The 18,682-nt window shown below is 43.1% G+C and overlaps 1 protein-coding gene across 1 annotated transcript in view; it reads left to right on the top strand.

The window, feature by feature from the left end:
• The window catches only part of LOC126162613 (cuticle protein 21-like), a 311,740-nt gene that overhangs the window by 107,703 nt on the left and 185,355 nt on the right, over positions 1-18,682 (top strand). Inside the window, exon 2 of the mRNA XM_049919227.1 lies at positions 3,150-3,327. Coding sequence (XP_049775184.1) covers positions 3,247-3,327 — 81 coding nt within the window. The 5' untranslated portion in view covers positions 3,150-3,246. The remainder of the gene's footprint in view (positions 1-3,149; positions 3,328-18,682) is intronic.

Raw genomic sequence — 18,682 nt, 5'->3', positions numbered from 1 at the left:
GACTATTACAGCACCATCTATCACAAAGCGAAAACCAGTGGTCAAACATTCATATTTCTTTACGTACTACACGAATATGTAATAAAAAATGGGGGTTCATATTTAAAAAAACGCAGTTGATATCCGTTTAACCTATGGCAGCGCCATCTAGCGGGCCAACCATAGCGCCAATTGGTTTCCCCCTTCAAGATAGACAAGTTTCGTGCTTTGTAGTTTTTTCGTTTGACGCTTATTTCGTGAGATATTTTGCCCGGTCACGATCAATGGACCACCCTGTATTTGTACATTACGCATGTTTCTTTATACGACTGTTTAATGGTTCAAAGTGTTTTCACGAATACATGGAAACGAATTTATTTCCAGTGTCACAATACGAACACAGTTCATCTTCTGTTTCCGTTTCTAATAGAAATTTGGCAAAATGAATTCCCGGGCAATTCCGGGTTTGTTAGTTAGTAATATAAATAAAAACACAAATATAAATTTCCTTAAGCTGCGGAATTTTTCTCTGTACAGGCATTCAGCTTCACGAGCACTATATTTTGTTGCACCTCACATTAAATCCATGTTTACGAGTTCCAGCAACGAGTAATACTCTGTCTTTGACAAACAATTATTAACTGTGAACAGTGGTAAACTTCAACGAGAACACATCACACGTATTGTTTTTCTTTTACTCAAAAAGCACCACCAAGTCGATGTGGCGAGCAGTTGCTTGCCAAGAAACACACACATCGCTCGATCGAGAACTCGTACCGTGCTGATATATTCATTTCCGGTCATCCGTTCCCAGCCTCAAACTACTCATTAGGACCGTCTACCGTCTGCATCATTCTAGCCCTAAAGATCTGGAACTCACTGTGTGTGCTGAAGAGCATAGCATTGTCGTTGGGCGGTGGTGGCTGAGCAGTGAAGCAAAAAGCTTTTAAAGGATTTTGTCGCATAGTTTTCCTCTTAAGTATACTAAAAGGGACATAAAACGGTATTGAGTATGTTTTCAACGGAATGCTCACAGTGAAGTTAGTAGTTCTACTTAATACTACGAGGTTGCACAATGATACCCCCTATCCAGCTAATGGTAATTAGGTACAGGAATAGCAGGGTACATAGGCAAAAAACTGGCAGTGCTGCTGGAGACTTGCGAGGCAGTAATAGAGGAGAGAGCAGAAGTGGCGAGATATGGGTAACTGATAGGCGCCGGGTGACGGTGACGAAAGAAAGAAAGCTTGCTCGCCGCTGCTCCAATTGAGGGAGTGGCAGCGTGGGACAGGCGGGGGAGAAGGGGTGGGGGTGTTGGGTAGGAGGGGGGAGCGGTGCGGCAGACTACCGATGTTATTGCCGTACAGAGAACAAACTTCTAAAATGAAATACTGTGTCAGTGCACTGAAGGTGTGAAGCTTTAAAACGTGCGGCGAATTTCAGACACCGAGTTCATTTTCTGCAGCAAGTCCACTGCATATGAATGACACGAGCTATTTCCGACACAGCAGTATGGACCCTCAAACTAATAAGGACATAAACTGTTTACCGTGTTACATCGAACTTAACAACAAATAATGTGAAACTGGTATATCAGATGGTTCAGATGGCTCTGAGCACTATGGGACTTACCTTCTGAGGTCATCAGTCCTGTAGAACTTACAAGGGAACCTCCCCCTTGCACCCCCCTCAGATTTAGTTATAAGTTGGCACAGAGAATAGGCCTTGAAAAACTGAACACAGATCAATCGAGAAAATAGGAAGAAGTTGTATGGAACTATGAAAAAAATAAGCAAAATATGCTTATTTTTTTCATAGTTCCACACAACGTCTTCCTGTTTTCTCGATTGATCTGTGTTCAGTTTTTCAAGGCACATCCACTGTGCCAACTTATAACAAAATCTGAGGGGGGTGCGATGGGGAGGTTCCCTTATTAGAACTACTTAAACCTAACTAACCTAAGGACGTCACGCACATCCATGCCCGAGACAGGATTCGAACCTACGACCGTAGCAGCAGCGCGGTTCCAGACTGAAGCGCCTAGAAGCGCTGGGCCACAGCGGCCGGCTCTATGCATTTCGAAAAAGATCATTTTCTAGAGTAAAGAAAGAATTAAATATATAGAGAGGGTGATTCTTGTTAACGTTTAAAAAACCCCGAAGCGACGTAAATCACGCCGAGACAAGTAATTTAATATAAGAGATTTGTTGAGCATCTCCATAACGCCCTCATGTCGACTAAGCTATCACGGTAAGAAACAAGTCACTTTTCGCAGGATCTTCTCCATCACCTATCACTTTTAGCTGGTAAGCATCCCATTTATTTATTTTTATTTTGCGTTTGATATGCCAGATGAGTTAAAGTATACACATTCAGAATGGGAAACTTAATTAACATACAAATGTAACAAAACATTATTCATCATAAATTTACTTATACATATTACAGTAATTTTAAACCTATAGTGCCTACATGTTGTAATCTGTAAAAAAAATTGACAATTAAGTAGAAACTCTTAAATTACAAAGCCAAGAAATGGCACAGTCTGTGAGTCTACGCAGATTCTCTAGTGAACCGTCCCGGAAACCATGAATTTCACACTCGATTATGTGCTGCATCGTCTGTACTTCGCCGCAGTCACAGTGAGGATCGTCCACGTAGCCCCACTTGGCCATCAGCTCGTTGCACCGTCCGACAACAGTTCTCATCCTGTTTAGTGCCACCCAGGTTCTTCGAGGGATGTTAAAGCCAGGAACACAATCAGCCGGGTTCTTAATGAGCTGTCCATTGATAACATTTGCTTGTTGCCATAGGTAAAAAAAAAGGTCGTGTGACGACGACCTCCCGTCTAGACCGTTCGTCTGGTGCAAGTCTTTCGATTTGACGCCACTTCGGCGACTTGCACGTCGATGGGGATGAAATGATGATTGGGACAACACAACACCCAGTCTCTGACCGGAGAAAATCTCCGACCCAGCCAGGAATCGAACCCGGGCCCTTAGGACTGACAGTCTGTCGCACTGACCACTTCCCCCCCCCCCTCTTTTTTTTCTTTTTTTTTTTTAATCTCATTTTGCTCGCTTTAGTTCGTTCCATCTGCTCGGGGCGGACGTCGTAAGACATCCGTTTAAGTTCGTTGTTGATCCATTAACTCAGTTTTTTTATTACAGAAGGCAGCTAACCCTCTGACCGAGCACGCTGAGCTACCGTGCCGGCTTCCACTCAGCTACCGGGGGCGGACGTTGCCATAGGTGTTTCCATTCTGCTATGGTGTCCCGATTAGTCGGCGAAAATGAAAACACCCAAGAGTCCGTTGAACAAGCATCTTGTAAGCCATTTCTTCCGTGGGTGAGTTATATTTGTTTAAGGTTCTCCCCATGAATCTCAATCTGGCATCCGCTTTTCCTAGCATTTTTTACGTGATCATTCCACTTCAGATTGATTTGGATTTTTTACAGAAGATATTGTTTCCAGAAATTTGTAATAAAAAGTGTGGTTGTTCAGTAGTGGATTTCTTTTCCTGTGTATGCGTAATATGTTATATTTATTTACGTTCAGGGTCAGCTTCCGGAGCCTGCAACATTCATCAGTCCTCTGCAGGTTATTCTGCAAATTCATACTGTCTTCCGGCGTTGCATCATCTGCGAACAATCTTAAAGAGTTCGGACGCTTTCTGCTAGATCATTCATATACATTGTAAACGGTAATGGTCCTGTGACAATTCCTTGGGGTATTACCGAAATTTGTCGATTTTATTTGGTTAAGAACGACGTGTTACGTTCTTTCTGCTAGGAAGTCCTGAATCCAGTCGCAAATCTCATATGATACTAGGTAAGTCCGTTTTTTTTCATTAAACGACAGTGCAGGACTGTATTAAATGCCTTCTTGAAGTCTAGGAACACAGCATCAATCTGAGTGCCGTTGTTCGCAACGCTGTGGATCACATGGAGGAACAGAGCGAGTTGAGTTTTGCGGAGCCCATGTTGAGTTTATAGAGGAAGTTTTCGTTCCCCAAAAACTTCCTAATTCTTGAGCATCAAGCATGTTCCATAATTCTACAACAGCAGCTTGTGTTGTCCGAGCAGTTTTGGGTGCTGCAATGTCTTGCAGGAGAACAACATTTTTTTTCTAGGCCTCTTGATCTTTAAATATTGCGCCTTTGCGTGCAGGTGACTGTGATCGTGGAACCCAGCTTGCGCACAATTCCCGATACTGCAGACGATTTCGTGCGTTGGAACGATCACTACCTACTGAGACACGCTTCTGCTGAGCAATGGCCGCTACAGTCAACCTGCGAATGCTGCATGAGTGACCCCCCCCCCCCCCACCCCTTGCGTGGACATAGTGGTCACGAGGACGATGTCGATGGCCTTCCTTCCCGATCACGATCACCCACGTCTGACGGCCTTGGCCAAATCGTTGCCACCATTTGACTACCGGTGTACGCATTTTGTTTGGTCCATATACCGGCAGAATATCACTGTGAATCCGTGTAAAATTCAGGCGTTTTGTCTGCAGGAATGGTATTGTTCCACGTACTTTAGCATTGTAGTACGTTTTCAGTTTCCACGTCACTTCACCGGTACACTGAGACGCACCTGTCACCCGTACCGCAGCAGAACTGTCTGCAGCAGGAAATCGGGAACATCTAGGCTACTTTCTTACAATGCACCACTCTTGTTACGCAATGGTCTTAGCGTGGGATCACATGTGTTAACTTTCTTTTGATTTTGAAAATAGATATTGGACGAAAGCTTACAGTTGTCATCGACCCGAAGGTTAGTTTGTACACCACGGTCCTTTACTAGCCATGGTCGTTTTGAAGATGACTTTATGCCCATACCTTGCCTTTGAAACAATTAACGCGACCAGTTATCGTGGGTCTTACAATTTTATGTGTACTCTGAACTATGGTACAACTTGACATTTTTCCCATTAATAAACTTGCGAAACGTGAAAGAAATAAATGACAGGTAAAAATCATAGTATCGACCAGGGATCGAAATCCAGACCTTTGCATCCATACTTTGGGGCTAAACATTTTTTTCCTCCACCGAGCCATTAGAACCTTTATAAAATGGTATTAATGAACTGCAATACAGACTGAACTGATGCATAAATGTTACCATCGTTGCGAACCTCCAATTAAATTTCACATTTTTCATAGGGAAAGTAAGGAAAAATTAGAAAAATGGTTCAAATGGCTCTGAGCACTATGGGACTTAACATCTGAAGTCATCAGTCCCCCACACTTAGAACTACTTGAACCTAACTAACCGAAGGACATCACACACATCCATGACCGAGGTAGGATTCAAACCTGCGACCGTAGCAGCAGCGCGGTTCTGGACTGAAGCGCCTAGAACTGCTCGGCCACAACGGCCGGCGAAAAATTAGAGATCGTTACAGACCGAACACCGGCGAAATAGACGCCAATGGGGAAAGAATCAGCCGCCGTATCCTGTTTGAAGTGTCCACTCCTGTAGTAATTTAGGATAGTCACTAGCAACGTACATAAGCATCCGTGGATGATGAACCTCAGTTCTCTTGAACGTATATCCAGTATCTTAGTCAGTATCCCACCTCATCTGGTTTAAAAATTTTTGGGTAATGAATGTTCATATAAACAGTCACAGGTCGTCGTTGAGTGACTCCAGGGGGACACACGATGACTAAAACAGAATTTCTATCTCGTATGATGAAAGACAGCTGGCTCTAAACGCGGAAAAATGTTAGTTAACACAGATGAGTAGGACAAACAATTATGTAGTGTTCAAATACAGTATTAGCGGCGTGCTGCTTGATACAGCCACGTCGATTAAATATCTAGACTAACAATGCAAAGCAATATGAAATGGAATGAGCACGTAAGATCGGTAGTGGAGAGGTCGAATGACCGTCTTCAGTTTATTGGCAGAATACTGGAAAAATGTAGGTCATCTATAAATGAATCGCGTTTAGAACAATAGAGCAACCCACCCTTGAGTACTGCTCAAGCGTTTGGGATACACAACAGGTCGAATTAAAGATTTCATCGAAGCAATTCAGAAGTGTGCTGCTGGAATTTTTCCCTCGAGGTTCAGTCAACATACGAGTATCAAGGAATTGCTCCAGGGACTTAAATGGGAATGAGTGAGATGAAGAAGACGTTCTTTTCCCCGAAACAACACTGAGAAAATTTTGAGAACCGGGTTTTGAGGCTGACTGTAGAACGAGTCTACTGCTGCCAACGTGCGTTTCGCATAAGGACCGAGAACACAAGATTGGAGACATTAGGGCTTGTACGGAGGCATATAGACAGTCGTTTTTTCCTCGTTCCATATGCAAGTGGAAAAGGAAAGAGAGTGACTGGTACAGGTACGTGGTACAATCCGCTATGCAACTGTGGTGGCGTGGGGAGTATGTTTCTAGGTTGTGACATTACGGTTGAGCATTTAGCGACCCCTGGGATGCTAGCAAGATCTGAACCTAGAAAGCTACTTCGACACCTACATGATTACTCTGCAATTCGCTATTAAGTGCCTGGCAGAGGGTTCATCGAACCACCCTTAAGCTACTACTCTACAATCCCACTCTCGAACAGCTCGTGATAAAAGCATACATTGATATCTTTCTATGCGAGTTCTGATGTCTCTTATTTTGTTATGTTCATGTAGGTTGGCGTTAACAAAATATTTTCGTGAGAGTAAAGAGCTAGTTGTGTCTCATAAGAATGATATTTTTTGAATCCGTGTTGGCTATTTGTCAATCTCGTTTTCTTCGAGGTGATTCATAACGATCGAGCACAGTATACGTTCCAAAATCCTGCTGTAAATTGACGTCAGTGTTATCTCTCTGTAATTCAGCGGATTACTCCTATTTGCTTTTTAGGGTATTGCTGTGACTATCACAAACTCGCAGCCTAGCTCACATAGTCATAATAAGAATGGAATTTCATCGAACAGTGAAATGAAACCAAAGGTCACAATAAAATCCTCTTTATTAAGATGCATTAACTTGATTCCAATCATTGAGTAGGCAAAACTTTATAATTCTTCATTTATTCATTTTCGCCGTACCTCTATGTCATCCTTATTTATTTACTATTAGTGACAAGGACTTCTTACGAGTGTCAGCTCATGAATCACTGTATCTGCCTCCACGACAAGAAGAGTTCTTTAGCACCTCAGCATGACCTGGCGTCCAGGCTGTCCTCATAATTACCAATCGTACGTTAAAAGCCACTTCAGTTCTAATATTTTCAATACAGCACAGTGCGACCTCATGCCCTGCAAATCATTTTAATCCTCAATGATAGCACAGGGCATCCCACCTTCTGGCCTGTTCAATTAATACTTGGGCGTGGTGCACCTCACGTCATGCAAAATCACAAAAAAATTTTCTCCACATAGTGCAGCCTCGCGAACAGTGTACCTGTTTTAACACATATCTCGTCTGGCACAGTGCTGCCTTGCAGCTGTCTTCTATTCAGTCATTCCTAGTGCAGTGCGGCCTCACCTCTGTCTCATTGTCAGATTTACTGACATGAAAATCATACAATTTCCTCGAACATCTCATCCGATGTTCCCTTTTAACTAATTGTTATGAGAAGTACATACCTAATAGTCTCCCTAGACTCCAAAACTGCTATTCACACTACGAGCAACTCAAATTAAGGACCACCCATTGTCCGCAGCTCGTGGTCGTGCGGTAGCGTTCTCGCTTCCCACGCCCGGGTTCCTGGGTTCGATTCCCGGCGGGGTCAGGGATTTTCTCTGCCTCGTGATGACTGGGTGTTGTGTGATGTCCTTAGGTTAGTTGGGTTTAAGTAGTTCTAAGTTCTAGGGGACTGATGACCATAGATGTTAAGTCCCTTAGTACTCAGAGCCATTTGAACCATTTTTGACCATCCATTAAATTAAAAAAAAACTCATAAATCTCCCTTACAGCACGGCACCAATACCTCATCCAAAATATCCCAATGTGTCCAGTTCAAAAAATAATATTATACTGCACACGCAACTCATAAATTTAACAAAAAATGCTTCAAATGGCTCTAAGCACTATGGGACTTAACATCTGAGGTCATCACTCCCCTAGACTTAGAACTACTTAAACCCAACTAACCAAAGAACATCACACACATCCATGCCCGAGGCAGGATTCGAACCTGCGACCATAGTAGCCGCGTGGTGTCGGACTGAAACGCCTAGAACCGCTCGGCCACAGCGGCCGGCCCTAAATTTAACGCAAATGATATTATTACACTCAAAACTTATAAATTTAAGTCAATTGATAATTCTTACATTTAACACCAAACTGTCTCTTTATCGACATTGACACGTGCTTCAGCCATTCTAAACACTTAGTCCTTCATGCATGGTAGGTTCTATCATCTCATCCCATGATTAAAAATAAAAAAAAAAAACTGTGTGTGATATCTTATGGGACTTAACTGCTAAGGTCATCAGTCCCTAAGCTTACACACTACTTAACCTAAATTATCCTAAGGACAAGCACAAACACACACCCATGCCCGAGGGAGGACTCGAACCTCCGCCGGGACCACCGCACAGTCCATGACTGCAGCGCCACAGACCGCTCGGCTAATCCCGCGCGGCATCCCATGATAGAATCCTATTTTTCTTAACAGTCTCTTAAATTCAGCCATGTCACACATGCCTCGCCTGGCTAATGCGATTTCTCTCCTCACTTATTGTGGTAGTTTTACAAAACGAAGCTGTATATTATCCTTTATTACACATAGTTCACCCAACATGTTGTTACACGTAACACACTTTTAAAGTACACTGTTAGGTTGTTTAAACCTGGAATTTGGTTGCTTTGGTAGTACAAGTATGTCTCTTTTTTCGGGTTCAAGCTGCACTTGTGACCAATATTGGTTGAGGTATTCCTGCAGAAGTTCATCATAAATACTGCATGATTTCGACTTGTACTCAAAACTGTCGCTGGTTCCCCTCACCAAACACGCATATGAAACTTATTAATGGAGCCTGCGACCGCAGCAGTGGCATTATACTGTCGATCTGACCAATCCAGAATTTTGGATGGAGCTCGACAATCTGGTATGATTTTCAGTATGCTTATAATACCGTCTCTTCACCTTCTGTCCGGTTCTATGGCTGCCCTGTTGTGCTCTCGCGTCTGCGAAGAGCAACAACTGCCTTCGTTTTCCTTATTCTTCGTACATCCAGCTTCTACACACCTCGTATTACGTTCACCTAAGAATATTTATCCCTTAACGGTCAGAGTAGCTACCTCTCGTTCAGCTTGCTGCGACACTCCTTGACCGATTTTAAATCATTGTTGATTTCTGCCGTTAACGACGTGGTGCACTTGCATGATCGTCTTTAATGTTGTTGCTGTCTTCTGCACCTACTCGCCTTTCTTTGCAATCACTCTCTTCTCAACTTGGAGGAAACACTCTACACTCTTCTTTGCTTTGCTTTATCTTTCCATTTTTCTTCAACATTTTGTATTTGCAAACTGGGTTGCACCACCAATTTGGCAGTGTGCCTTTCCATTTTGCTGAACATTTCATCATTCCCGCTACTTTGGGCCTGATTCTGTTTCATCAGGTTTGACAATAATTTCTCAGTCCTGTGGTGGATTTCTGTGGCTTGCTCCGTATTACCTTTGATATTTTCTGCTAATGCAGTCTACGTTATGAAATCAGTTCTCGGGGTGGTGAGTAAATCAGAAATTATGATCCTCGATACAAAGTCCCCACTAGCTTGTGCTGTTGACGTGACTTTGATTATCTCTGTCTGGTTACCACTTTGTTCCTCCAGCAATTGTAATTACCCCTTCATATCATTCTCACTTTTATTAGTTTCCATACATGTATTCGTCATGCTGATCAGTTGGTCACTGATTTCTAGTTTACTCGTCTTCTGACTGAGGTTTAGTGCTACTGCATAATGTGTATTTCCGTGTATGTTTTTTCGGTTCACCTGTTCTGTCACTAAAGACTAATCGATACGTTTCCAGCAAAAGGATCGCTAGCCAGTGGTAACCAATTAGATGTTCATCTGCATTCCATGACTGAATCTGCTTGCCTCTCTAGTTCGGTCCCCGCATACTAGCCACGTCAAACGCTTTCTCACGCGCTAAATACTGTAACACATATACTCCACAACAGATGAATGAATAACAACAACCTGTATCCAGCGATCACAATGTCACACGTGGTATGCAAGATCAGAAACCAAGTGTAAATGCATCCAATGAAATATGTCCCCTTACGAATTTAAATCCTAACACTGGCCTTGCCATGCCACACTTATGGTGGAAAACATTATAAAATCTTTTCACTAATAATTTTCCCAACATTAAGCTTACCTAAATAATTACTCCTAAACATCAAATGTCGCCTTTATATGTGTCGAAACCCTGTTTACTTTTTCTTTCACATACATCGTCAAGCGCATCCCTCACATTCCCTTACCGTGTATCAATAACACTTGTTCATTCCTCAAAATTCCAGCATTGATCGGGTACAAGGTGCGCCATGTCAAGTCAAACTGCACTGCACCTAGTGGGATCTCGCGTGTTTCTCTTGAACTGATTTATAAAGACAATGCAGTTTCCTGCACTAACCTTGCTTGGAATAGTGGATACGGCGATATTTTTCAGCCTGTTGCACAGGCACTAATACTTTAAATATGACTTTAAATATGACGCCAACAAAATTCCTGTGACAGTACTCTAAATCCACGCACACAAGAAACGCAATCAAAGCCTTGCGGAAAACACTGATAAACAAATCTCCAAAAGTTCAGGACATTGACTGACTATTCTTACCTCCTTCTTGCTACAAGAGAGACAAAAATTCACGCAGCACCACTACTGAATATTATTTTAGTGACGTGAAGTTTGTTATTGTCATGGTTTATTCATTTTCTTTTCTGACTTGGAATGTATGATTAAATGGTAAAAAGTGGACAGCTGATCATCAGAAAAACACGGGTGCTCGGAAAAAGTTTAGGCTAGAAGTTGCAAAATTATTAATTTTGGTTGCTATAAAGTGACTGCAGACATAAGAAAATCGCGAATGTCTGGAAAAATCCTGGACCAGAGTGGCAAATTCTCAGTTTGTCGACCTATAAGACGACTGTGTATATTAGAATAACGCCAGTATTCAAAAAATAATGCTGGCAAGTAGACGTTAAATTAGAATGTGAGCCTGCAATAAAGCACTTAGTATACCTCTGAGAAGATACCAAGATCTGAACCCCGTGACCTATACAGTGAACTGACCGCTCTCCGTACGACCAAGTGAAATATTATGACAAAGTCGCTAACTGGAAACAATAAGCATCTGAATTTAAACAGGGATTGCTCAATTAAACATGTAATATGGGTACTATAGCTGACATAGGTATAATGAAAAAGGGATTTCTTTGAACTATGAAAGGAAACCGACATTGACGATAAAATCCTGTTTATTACTAAGATGAATGAGCTTGATTTCAATTATTGGATAGGGAAAACAAAAAATTGTAAAATGTACAAAGGTTCAAATGAATTATAAAAGCGACACAGCAAGATGTCAGCACAGGTGGGTGGAATTGAGAATGAAGTGATACAATCTGCTATGTCCACGTAAACCGACAATGATTGCTCAAATAGACAACAGATTAAGGAAAAGACCGAGAAAAGTACACAGAAGCACCAGTTCCCCTGCCGAAGCGCATGTAGAGTTTAACAAACTGACTCCATGAATTAATTTGGAAAAGCAAGAGTCTGATTTCGAATGAACGATTTTGCTGTCCCCTCATCACGATTTGTGCAAATGCGGCTTATGCTTGCCATCAATCTAAAGCTCGGGTGCAGTGGATGGCTGTAGCAGTGCTGAGAGTTCTAAGTTCAGCCTGGCATCTATGGTCAACTTTAGGATGAAGTGCTCCCTCCCTGCAGTTCTAAAGTGAAGGCAACATTCTCCCTGATGCTCCAAGATAAAGTTTTCCTTTTGATGACCTAAGACGAAGTCATATCTCTCTAGGAAAATCAAAGACTTTATGGTTTATCTAGTCTCCTCCTCAAAATCTTACTGATTCTTCCATCACTGGATTCTCATTAGTCAATTGCAGGACCTTCCACATTTCGATCAACGAGAAATTTATAACATTAGCAACCATCTCCCTTTTTCTAAAGGCTCTGCTGTGATCAACCAGTAATACACTTTTCTCTCTCAGAATAGAACTTCTGTCCCAATATGAGAGTAGTTTCTCGTTTTGGCCAATGATAGAAGCTGCACGTACGCAATTGGGAGTCTTCCTTCCCTTTCCGGAAATAATTCTGGTGAACCAATCTGGGACTCCCTTACAAAGTTTAAACACGTTGTACTGCTGACCTCCTTTGAGCCCACAGATCCTACCAGCTCTGAGCGCATCATATTTCTCATCCCCTTGACAATTTGTATCTATTTCGAAAGTATTCTTTACGCTGCTTCCCACATTGGAAGTTTGCAGCTCGCCGAATACTTCTTACAGTCCTCTGCAAGGCTCTTGTCTCTGACAGCGTACGTCCGTCCGTTATACCAGGCTCGGGGCTCAGCCTGTTAGCTGCAAACAGTTTTATGACTTTCTTGGCGATGTACCTCTGCGTCCTTTACTTTCTCACAGTCAGTCAGTGGATTCAGCTTACAGAAAAACATAAGACATTTTCTTCACCAAAGAAATGAAGTTGAGAAGAACCTATTAGATTTGCAGTCATTGGTGTTTAGTTCAGTTATATCTGCACTTTTATGTGTCACTAGTAATTTGCATTAATTTGGATAGTGTAATTTGGATAATGAGCTAGTAATTAGGTTATGGAGCAGTTTTCGACAGAAAAAACTGTCCCGTAACAAGATACAGATGTAAAATTTCTTTTATTTTTTATTTATTTTATTTTTTAAACCTTTTCATTTATACTCCTAAAAGTGTCATAGATACGGCCGGTTAAAGAGAGGTGGTTCTATTCAGCCACGTATCAAGCGAGCTGATAAGAGGTCACAGCGAGTCCCAATTGGGAATAAATACCAGGGTTTTCCCAGTTCTGGTATCCGTGTTAAACGCAAGGGGAACCTCCGAAAAACCTTGGTCAGAACCGAGGAACTGGAGTTATTTTATTTCTGTGACATTTTCCTTCACTGAGGACATTATCTCAGCCAGAAATTAACGTATGTATATATACCATGTGTATGTGTTCTGTACATTTGTATGCGTGTATGTGTTACTGAACAGAGTGTAATGTTATGCGTGCAGATTATTTGATTTGTGTAACTATTTTCACTCATCAGACGCAGGCATCATTGGATATCCTTGCCTGGTGGCTACAAGTTAGAGTTTTAAAGCTCGGCGCTATCATAAGTACGAAGTATTTGATTATTAAACATGGTTGTTTTCGCTTACGGCTGGCAAATAATTTATTTTTTATTTATTGCGATTGAAATTTCGGGTATCACTACGCATCATCAGGCAGAAACATCAAATACAAATACGTCAATCGCAATAAATGAAAAATAAACTGTTTGACAGCTGAAAGCGGAAAGAACCATGTTTAATAATTACGTGCCAGCTATGGACCTACCCAGAATCAAATTACTGAAGTACGAAGTGTTTGCGTTGATTCCTCGAACAATTAAAAGGTGGCTGCCGATCTTGACATCGCCAGCGATTTCCAAATCTTAAGAGTGTTGAAGAAAGACATTCATGGTCATCGATTTGCTTCAGACGAAGAAGTGCACACCTGGGTACAATCATGGTTCTGTAAGCAAACGCAAACAGTTTCGCATGAAGGCATAGACTATATTATCTCACAGTGGGATAAATGTTTTAACAATTATGGCGATAATTTTTGAAATAATTAACAGTTTCCTTTTTTTTTCATCTGTGTCGTTTTCGTTAGACTGCCTCTTGTAGACAGCGATTTGGGAAGCTGTGCTAGAGCTGACAATGTGACAGGAACACTGGTCCGCTGTTGAACAGAAAGAAGAGAGTTGGAATACACCGGGTGGAAGCTACGTCGATGTTAAAAGGTTTAGCATTAATCTTCTCTTCAACAACCGCGAGTTACTGAGAAGTTTGTTCCTGTGTCGTATTTTTTGATGGAGATTGATTTACTGCTTTGCATAGGAATAGCCACTATGCTAGACGTATTAGATCTTGTCTTAGTTATAGAATTGACTGATATTTGATAAGTAAGAAGAGATACAGAGAAAACCTATGACTTAATGACCATTCCAGTCGCCTGTCCGGCCGCGCCCATCCTAAGTAAGCATAAGACGGACTCACGCGATTCAGCAACCGAATGGTAAATACGTATGCTACTCAAGATACAATCTTTACACAGTGGCATGGGATGTGATCGAAGAATGGAAAATTTTCTCTCATTATCTTCCGAAAAAGTAATCTCATCTGGAGCTACCTTTTTAAGCAACAGAACTCTGCTTAAGAATGCAAACAATGAAAATAGAGCTTATATTGCCAGCTTAACTTGTGAGATCCACAAGTGATTATTTATTTTTCGGGGGGCATATATCAAGGACTTTTGAATCACAAGAACAGTTGTACATATACAAAGATTACTAAACTATTGCGTATCAACATTTCAGCACAGCTCTTCAGCAAAATATAACACAAAAGACAATAGCTACTGGCGAATATCAGGACCAGTCATCACTCTCAGGAAATCTTCGAAAGAATCCTTGTAAGCACGTGCGGGACATGTTGATTCAGCGGGAGTAAATGTCTGTCATTCCGCACTACAGTCAAAAGAAGGTGATGAAGAGTTGACCCGCTTGTGAAGAGTATCTGCGAATCTTCCATGGCCTGTCCGGATGCGATTTAGGGAAGTCCAAATTGCCCGAGGATGGTCAAGTACAGGGAGCTTCCATGTTTGCGGTGCAGTTAAGGCATTGTGGAGGACAGTTCTGTTGCCGACAGCGCTTTCATTCGTCGATACCTTGAATTCCTGGCTGTGATCAGAGTGGGATAACTTGATCTCAATCTTTTTCACCATTTTTCGTTCAACATTGGAAGGTCGGGCGTTACCAATAGTATTCTGGTGTTCATGTAGTAGCGCACTCTTCCGTCTGCTGTCAGGAGGCGGAATATGTAGGCTATGTATGGACACCTAAGCCAGGCAGCCCAGACGAACAGTACTCTGCTACTGAGAGCATCGATCCGGCTGCTGTTGCTCGAACAGATTCTGCTGACAGTCCCCAACTAGTCCCACAGAACTTATGGAGAAAGTCATTTCTGGTTTTGAGCTTAGCGGATGTTCGCGTCATGTCCTAAAAAAAAAAGTGCCCTGTTTGACGGTATTCTGGATGCATGTTATGACGTAGTTTGTCTCCTTCACAACAGACATCAAAGTCTCTGTGTGCCTAGTGGACAGATTAAAACAAGCAACTTCTGTTTTATCTCATTTCAGTTATAACTTCCATTGACGGAAGTTTTGGCTTAAGATACGCTTGATCAGAACTTAGGATTCCTGCACTTGTTTCGAATGATTTGTGTTGGGTAGCTATTGCCCAGTCGTTCGCATAGCGGAATTTTCTGGACTGTTTTGAAGGAATATGACATGAATATATAAACTAGCTGCCTATGCGGCATTGCCCGAGTATGTATTTATTTCACTCTTCTACTACTCCTCTTTTCTCCTCTCTCTCTCTCTCTCCATCGCTCCTTTTCTCTGTCCGCCTTCTCCTCCCCCAGCTCCCCATCAATCTCCTCCTGGTCCTTTCTGTGTCCAGCTCTTAATCCATCCTCTCTCTTTCAATCTGCTCCTCCCCCTTTCTCTATCTGCTCTTCCCTCCTCTGTACATCCTGCTCCTCCTTCCTCTAATTCGATCTCCTCCTCCCCCTCTCTTAGTCAATCCCCTCCTCCTCCTCGGTCTTTCCTCTCCTCCCCTTTCTGTCGATTTCCCACTCTTCCTATTCATCTCCTCCACTTTCCCCTCTGTGTTCATCTCCTCCTCTGCCCTCTCTCTGTGAATCTCTTCCTTTTCTCTGTCCGTTTTCTCATCCCTCTATCTGTTCAACTCCTCCTCCGCAATCTCTCTACTTCTTTCTTCTTCCCTCTGTCTCTGTGCATCTCCTCTTTCCTTTCTCTGTCCATATCCTCCCCCTCTCTCTTTCCGCTTGACCCTCCCCTATCTCTCTCGGTTTCCTCCTCCTCCTCTTCCTCCTATTTGTGCTGGTGGTTCATACCCTCACAGTATTTCTTTCCAGATTGTAATCAACATGTGTGCCAAATTTGATTGAAATCATCCCAGCGGCTCCGCCCGTCGGAGGTTCGAGTCCTCCCTCAGGCATGGGTGTATGTGTTGTCCTTAGCGTAAGTTAGATTAAGTAGTGTGTAAGTCTAGGGAGCGATGACCTCAGCAGTTTGGTCCCATAGAAGCTTACCACAAATTTCCAAAAAAGGAAAAAAATCGTTCCAGGGTTTTAGGATAAACTTTTTACCCGCTGGTTTGTTGGCGTACGCACTTGTAAAATACACTCCTGGAAATTGAAATAAGAACACCGTGAATTCATTGTCCCAGGAAGGGGAAACTTTATTGACACATTCCTGGGGTCAGATACATCACATGATCACACTGACAGAACCACAGGCACATAGACACAGGCAACAGAGCATGCACAATGTCGGCACTAGTACAGTGTATATCCACCTTTCGCAGCAATGCAGGCTGCTATTTTCCCATGGAGACGATCGTAGAGATGCTGGATGTAGTCCTGTGGAACGGCTTGCCATGCCATTTCCACCTGGCGCCTCAGTTGGACCAGCGTTCGTGCTGGACGTGCAGACCGCGTGAGACGACGCTTCATCCAGTCCCAAACATGCTCAATGGGGGACAGATCAGGGGATCTTGCTGGCCAGGGTAGTTGACTTACACCTTCTAGAGCACGTTGGGTGGCACGGGATACATGCGGACGTGCATTGTCCTGTTGGAACAGCAAGTTCCCTTGCCGGTCTAGGAATGGTAGAACGATGAGTTCGATGACGGTTTGGATGTACCGTGCACTATTCAGTGTCCCCTCGACGATCACCAGTGGTGAACGGCCAGTGTAGGAGATCGCTCCCCACACCATGATGCCGGGTGTTGGCCCTGTGTGCCTCGGTCGTATGCAGTCCTGATTGTGGCGCTCACCTGCACGGCGCCAAACACGCATACGACCATCATTGGCACCAAGGCAGAAGCGACTCTCATCGCTGAAGACGACACGTCTCCATTCGTCCCTCCATTCACGCCTGTCGCGACACCACTGGAGGCGGGCTGCACGATGTTGGGGCGTGAGCGGAAGACGGCCTAACGGTGTGCGGGACCGTAGCCCAGCTTCATGGAGACGGTTGCGAATGGTCCTCGCCGATACCCCAGGAGCAACAGTGTCCCTAATTTGCTGGGAAGTGGCGGTGCGGTCCCCTACGGCACTGCGTAGGATCCTACGGTCTTGGCGTGCATCCGTGCGTCGCTGCGGTCCGGTCCCAGGTCGACGGGCACGTGCACCTTCCGCCGACCACTGGCGACAACATCGATGTACTGTGGAGACCTCACGCCCCACGTGTTGAGCAATTCGGCGGTACGTCCACCCGGCCTCCCGCATGCCCACTATACGCCCTCGCTCAAAGTCCGTCAACTGCACATACGGTTCACGTCCACGCTGTCGCGGCATGCTACCAGTGTTAAAGACTGCGATGGAGCTCCGTATGCCACGGCAAACTGGCTGACACTGATGGCGGCGGCGCACAAATGCTGCGCAGCTAGCGCCATTCGACGGCCAACACCGCGGTTCCTGGTGTGTCCGCTGTGCCGTGCGTGTGATCATTGCTTGTACAGCCCTCTCGCAGTGTCCGGAGCAAGTATGGTGGGTCTGACACACCGGTGTCAATGTGTTCTTTTTTGCATTTCCAGGAGTGTATATTTCACACATGTTTAGGTATTTCACGCGTATTGTACACATATTTCGGGAATTTAGCCCGGCTGTTTCATTTTCACGCAGTTTAATAATTATGGTGTAGTATGTCCTGGACTATGTGCTGTACAATGATCAAATTTTGCAGGTACATCCAGTGGAATATGTCTACTGTCTATCAAAAGTGTTGCGAATGGAGTTAATGGTAAAGAGGTAATAAATCAAAGCGTCATGTATGACATGGCAGTTTCTCAAGCATCTCAGCGTTTATGAGATCTCCTGAACTTTATGTCATAAAATAACGTATTTTTCTAGGCGCATTCAGTGACATTTTATGCTGTCTGCAAAATATCTTGCGAATAGAATTAGTAGTAATGAAGAAATTAATTAAAATATTATGCATGATGTGGCAGTTTTCCACACGTGCCAGTATCTGACGTCACCGTTCCTGAACTGTGTTGCACATTGATTAATTTTTGTAGGTACATTCAGAGGTATATGTGGATACTGTTTTCGAAATGCGTTGCGAATAGAGTTAGTAGCAAAGAAGTAATAAATTAAAATGTTTTGATTGATGCGGTAGTTTCACACTTTCACTATTGAGGAAGTCGTATCTCCTGAAGTATGTGTCGTACAGTGATGTAATTTTTCTGGTCCATTCATTGGTATATGAGATACTGTCCGCAAAATTTACCATGAATAGAGTTAGTAGTAATGAAGTACAGAATTAAAATGTCATGCTTCATGTGCCAGATTTATTACATGAACAGCGAAAATGTAGTAAACGCCAAACGTAT

This window comes from Schistocerca cancellata, chromosome 2 (assembly GCF_023864275.1).
Source record: "Schistocerca cancellata isolate TAMUIC-IGC-003103 chromosome 2, iqSchCanc2.1, whole genome shotgun sequence".
NCBI classification, from domain to species: domain Eukaryota; kingdom Metazoa; phylum Arthropoda; class Insecta; order Orthoptera; family Acrididae; genus Schistocerca; species Schistocerca cancellata.
This window is presented reverse-complemented; position numbering and strand designations above follow the sequence as displayed.